This window comes from Gekko japonicus, unplaced genomic scaffold (assembly GCF_001447785.1).
Source record: "Gekko japonicus isolate JY-2015 unplaced genomic scaffold, Gekko_japonicus_V1.1 scaffold339, whole genome shotgun sequence".
Classification (NCBI taxonomy): Eukaryota; Metazoa; Chordata; class Lepidosauria; order Squamata; family Gekkonidae; genus Gekko; species Gekko japonicus.
Window position 1 is genome coordinate 148,416 of NW_015169182.1, and position 6,000 is coordinate 154,415.

Here is a 6,000-nt window from a genome sequence, read left to right on the forward strand (position 1 = left end):
AGAAATAATTATTTCTCTGGTTAATTTATGCCATAGGGGTTATGTCAGGATGATATTAAAAAGCACTTTATATACTATATAATAGAAATTGCAACAACCATACAAAAGCAGGCTGCTCTGAGCCTGCTTTGGCAGGGCGGGTGGGGTATAAATTTGATAAATTGTTAAATAATAATAAAAATGGATCTTTTGTATACGGTATGGGGCATCAGTTAAAGGGTTTTCTCAAGAATGCCTCTACTAGAAACCAACCCCCCCCCCAAAAAAAAACACTAGTAATTAAGAAAGGGAAAATTTACTCTGTGACAATTGTATCATAGAACCTACATGTCTAAGAACGGCACACATATATTTAGAGTAACTTTCATTAATGACTAGTTAGAAGCTATTTTTAATGTAGTTCTTTTTGGAGGCCCAATATAACTAAAACAAACTGATTTCACAAATTGTATATGCTATTTAAGTTTTTTAAAAGGGTACTATCCTTAAAGAGAAAGGCTGTTGCTCCCCCTTCTGGTAAGAATCTTGCATCCCAACAGACAGTTCAGTGAGAGAAATACAGGGTGGGTGTGGGTGGATTTAACCTAGATTTAATGATTGCCTGACTCTGCTTTCCCTGTCTGACATTTGCTTGTGTGCAAGACTGTCAGCAATTGATAAAGAGATATTATAACACTGACAAAAAATTTTTCGCTTGAGCTCTAGTGAAATCTCAAAGGACAAGATTTACAGTTCTGTGGACAGCAACCAAGATCAGTTATATACATGTACTTATTGTACACATATAATAAAAACAATAGGTAAACGATGACAATATAACTTAAAGAGGGAGGCCACTTGTTCCAACTGTTAGCTGGGACTGAGCTTCCCCAAGCCTCAGAATATTAACCAAGGGGTTAGGTGAGGTCTGGCTCACATCAAATGAGATAGTGATCATGGTGGAATTCCTTCCAAAGAAATTCCATGCACATAGACAACTAGATATCAGGGAGAAGAGCTGTAGCCTGTCCTTCTCTCTGATACTGCCTACATGCAGGGATTTGATTTTCCATGTTAAAGCATTCTATCAAATAATCTTGAACCTCGCAATCTCAAGTGGTACAACGTCCACAGACAGGTTCACTACCTCACTTGCTACTGCCACATACAAAGACTATGTCTCAACGGGCAAATGCTGGGTAGGCTTTAGCAAAAGCCAACATGATGCTCAATACAAATGTGCAATGCAATATGATCCTTCTACTGTTCCCCAAGGCATCTTGCACTGTTCTAACCAGTTAAGGCTAATGTGCTGGTCTCTCAGAGTTGCAATTGTTCAATGCTGCACGTCTTAACTTTGTACTCAAGTTTTCTTTTTGTTATTAAACATTTGTCTAAAGCAAACATACACAGCTGGGAGGGGTTTAATGTACTTTCAGAGGAGAAAAGGAACTTGTTAAATAGAAAAACAAGGTTGACAGGGAAAAAATGAAATTCAGTATAAAAGATTTTACATATTGGGAAATAGTCCTAAATATTTAGGTATAAAAGAGAAATGGTCAAAAAAGTGGCTAGAAAGTTGATCTACATCAGTCAAACTGCCTATAGATGAAATCTCTATTTGGAAATTTTCAGAGTAAGGGGTACTTAATATTCTGACTCAGTACAAAGAATTAGAATAGATGACCAGTGGAACATCTTCCTATAATTATGCAATGGAAAAGTGAATCTTTAATAATTTAATAGGCCTATGCAGATGCATTCAAGTCATTTCATTATTCATTTTTAAAAGAAGTGAAGACTATAAAGAAATTATGCTAAACAGGCCAAATGAATTCTGGCTGCATGGCTCCAAGCATGGCTCCAAGCATTAACTTTTGGAGCATTCCACCTTTACTTCAATAGATATTTCATGGAATATGGTCTAAGGTCTACACGATAGCACCTGCCATTCACATGCACAGGCACACACATATATACCCAAGACTATAAATATACCTGTAATGTAATAGTCAAATGTTTATCAGAGGACTCAGTTCTGGAATTTAGATGGTGTAATTTTGGTACTGTAACTATAACATTCAGTCATCTTAGGAATGAAGGAAATGTGTATATATATATAAAGGACAAGTGCATTTTTGCCATATACACACTTTGTAAGAGCTGAACTGAAATCTGAAGGTTCTATTTTTGTAACACAGGCAGCATTATGTCTGTTTCCCAAGCAGCATTAATGATTTAATGAACAGTGGAAAAGTGCCTTACTCTCACTCTCTGAAGACTGGGATGCAGTTTTTGAAAATAAGATTCAAATTTCTTCATTGTTCCTTTTCAACACTGTAATTAATAAATGAAAACTTTTCTTTGTTATTAACAATACTCATCTACCTTTTGTGAAGATACTTAGTTCTACCCACTGCAGTAAGTAGGACAGGATGGACAGCAAGAATATTGATTATTAGGATCTGTATATACTTGCATATCTTTACATCCCAACAAAACAGGAGAACTCTCCAAGTAAAAAAATGACAGCCCATTTGTATTCACTCCAAAATATAACACAGGGGAGTGAAGGAAAACTAAGCTTGTGCTGCACTAGAAAGGGCTCGATGTGAACCTTTTCTCATTTTGTGATTGAAACCTTGGCAGGAAAATAAAAAAATAAAAACAAACCTCTGCTAACCACTGCAAAAGAAAGAAGGAAGTACACCTCTGGTCTTTCTTTTTATTGCTGTTAGTAGATGAGGAACACATTTTGCTAAATCCTATTAATTCAGGGGGTCCAGTTTTAAAGTTATCTGCCTATAAAAGCATTCATTGAACTATCGGGACACTTTGGAGTAAAATAACAGTGTAAGGAAATGTTCCAAGATATGATGCTACCAGTGGAATTTGTCCATTAAGAAGTTGCAAAGCAATATACATTGAAAAACGTTGGCTGTGCTCCTCTAACCATTCTGTGCAAGTCCAAAATATTTCAACTGACCTTATACTTTGAGGGTCATCTGCTCAACATTATTATAGTAACTTTTAAAAAGTTCTGTTTACACTACAGAAAACTGTTGTTAGCTGTCTGTCTGGAAAGAAAAAAATTCTGTGCTAGCATAGTAGTGATATCTTGGACTCTTTCCCATTTTGGCTGATGGTCTCCAAGACCCACAGCTACAAAGGAATAAGAAACTATATGTCTATTAACAACTTGGCAGGTTGCAACTTAATTAAACAATTTTTTCTTTAAGCAGTGTTTGCTGATCTACTAAAGTTACATTTCATGACAAATTATGCTAAAAGTAATAATATTGCACTTAGTATCATTTTGAAGTTCAGGTTGTATTCACATTTTGACATGCTACAAAGCAGTCATTGAAGGACTGCTAATATGTAGATCAGTTACAAGGCCCAGATCTGATTCACTGTAACTTTAAGCAAATGATTTTAATGTACCTCTATATTCTTCTTTCTAAAAGCAAGCAAGGAAACAGAACATAACGTACAGTGTTGCTGCATGAAAAGGGACTATGTAATGTTTTGTACCACTTTGATAAACAGTGTTGTTTATGGTGATGGAAGCTGGGGGAAGCACAAGCAGACTTGTCTGTTATTGGGAACACCACTGTAACCCTTGACCTAAAGAGTAATATTTGCATACATGTTATTGAATGACAGGTAAATAATTTCAAAGGTTTTTTAAAAAAAAAAATAAGAAAAATCTGCATAAAAAGAAGTATCTGCAGGAAAGAGAGCAAGACTTAGGACCTCCAACCAGAAAAAATGCCTCTGGTTTGTTAGCTCAATGGGATGGGAAAGTGACAAAAATATCAGAGAGAACTTCACCTGCACAAAAAAAGATTCTGTTAAATGTGTAAGGTGTAAAAATAACAAGTACTTCTATGTATATATAGGGGAAAACACTATTTGATTTCAAATGGGAGTGGGGTCAGGGAGGATAAGAACAACGGTGATGTAACATAGATACCTGAAGGAAAGTGCATTTTATGAAGAGATGGATTTGTAAAAAATGAGATGTAAAAATGCATGCAAAATGCGCCTCTAAGAGATCACCCCCCCAACATAGCTAAAAATGCTCTCCCACCAGCCTGAAGGTGACTTTACCCATACAATGCTACAGAAATATTTTCCCATTTTCTTTTCTTTTAACCCAACCAGGCACATTTTTAACACACATCATTATCACTACCATCATCATCCCACATTATACCGTCATTCTTAGTTATCACTGTTAATTATCGCCATTGAGAAGAGGAAAGAGAGAGAGAGATAGAGAGAGAGAGAAGAACGTTACTCGACCTTTCATCCCCTGCATGTTGCCTGTCAGAGTCGGGCATGTTTTGGTCAAGAACTGGGTTTGGGGGCTTGGAGAACAGGCTTTCAAAGGCCATTGTGCTGGTTCTGGCTGTGTGTGCAGGGAGGAGGAGGAGGAGGAGGAGGAAGGCAGGACACTGCTGCTGCCGCTGCTGCCCGTGGTGGGGCGTTGGGAGAAGAGGGAGGAGGCGCGCACACACACACCATACACTCAAAAGACACGCACGGCGACGCCGCTGTTTCTGCTGAGGGAAGAAGGCGGTAGGATCCCCCTCAGGCGACGAACGACGGTTTCACTCACGGTTTACTGAGTGGGGAACACAGAGGGACACTTTAACGGTCGCCCTAGGCATGAGGCTGCGCCAGAGCCTCAGCAAAATAAGAAGAGTGAGAGTTGAAGGCGGCTTCGGAGGAAGAATCCCGGCCCGGGGAGTTACAACAGCCAATGCACACGCACAGTTTAAAAAATAAAATAAAATAAGGAAGGGCGAACACAGGCGGGGCGGGGGGAACGGGAGTTGTTGGTGGCCGCGGATGAGGCGCTGCTCTGGTTATTTCTTCCTTACAAACATGGCGCCCGATACAGAAAGACAGAAATGGCGCGCGGGATGGAGGACTGGGGTGGGTGGGGGAGGAGGGGCCGAACACGCTCACAAAATGGCGGCGGGCTGGCGTCGCACACAAGCGCAGAGCAAGAAGGAGAGCAACTTCTCTCTGGCGCCTCCCGGGTCGCCGTGACCGAGACGGCGTTGAGAGCGCGCTCTTCTTGCCGAGCTGTTCGCAGCCCGCAACCTTAACCTTCCCCTCATTGGTCCGCATCGCAAGAATTGAGATTGGGGAGAGGGCGGCTATTGGACGCGCTTCTTGCCAATCTGCACATTCTAACAGACGCGTGTGCTCTTCCTCGATTTTTTTTAAAGCAAAAAATGACGTAAGAGGCAGTACCTCTTTCTCCCTTAGAGAAGCCTAAAGGTGGTGGGAGGGCCGCAGGGGTGTCTTGTCTTGTAAAGAAGACGCGAAGAGTCGGACTCGACTGTGCGACTGAACAACAACAGACGGAAAATCAAGGATCTTTTTTGTTTTGTATAGTCTCCATTTGCTTTAATCTCTGGCAGCGGTTCAAGCAGAAGATCGGACCAGAACCAAGAGTTTAAATTAAATCAGAAGAGTTTTCGGGTAAACATTAGGAAGAACCTTCTGTTAGACCAGTTCCTCAGTGGAACAGGCTTCCTTGGGAGGTGGTGGGCCATCCTTCTTTGGAGGTTTTTAAGCAGACGCTAGATGGCCATCTGACTGCAATGCTGATTCTGTGAATTTAGGCAGGGAGAGCAGGGACGGCTGCATCACTGCTTAGTTCTTGTGGCCCTTTCTTACATACCCAGGGAAATGCGGATCGCCGATTTTTCTTCAGGATCCTGGAGGTTTTTTGTCATCTGGGCATAGAACAGGGGTCAACGGGTGTGTGTGGAGGGGAGGTATTTGTGAATTTCCTGCTTTGTGCAGCGGGTTGGACTAGATGACCCTGGAGGTCCCTTTTCAATGCAGTGATTCTAAGTGAAACTCAGTCAACCTACTGAAAATGGGACAGGGACTGACATCAAACTAACTTACAACCCCCCATGCGGTACAAGTTACCTGGGCATAAGAATATCTATAAAATATAATTAGGGAAACATTTCCAAAACAATGTTTTTAAAG

General features: G+C 40.6%; 1 protein-coding gene across 1 annotated transcript in view; it reads right to left on the reverse strand.

Annotated features, from left to right (window-relative positions):
- Positions 1-4,873, reverse strand: part of ZC3H6 (zinc finger CCCH-type containing 6) — a 47,747-nt gene extending 42,874 nt beyond the window's left edge. The window contains exon 1 of the mRNA XM_015416145.1: positions 4,288-4,873. Within this exon, the coding sequence (XP_015271631.1) occupies positions 4,288-4,379 (92 nt within the window). The 5' untranslated portion in view covers positions 4,380-4,873. The remainder of the gene's footprint in view (positions 1-4,287) is intronic.
- Positions 4,874-6,000: the final 1,127 nt, after the last annotated feature.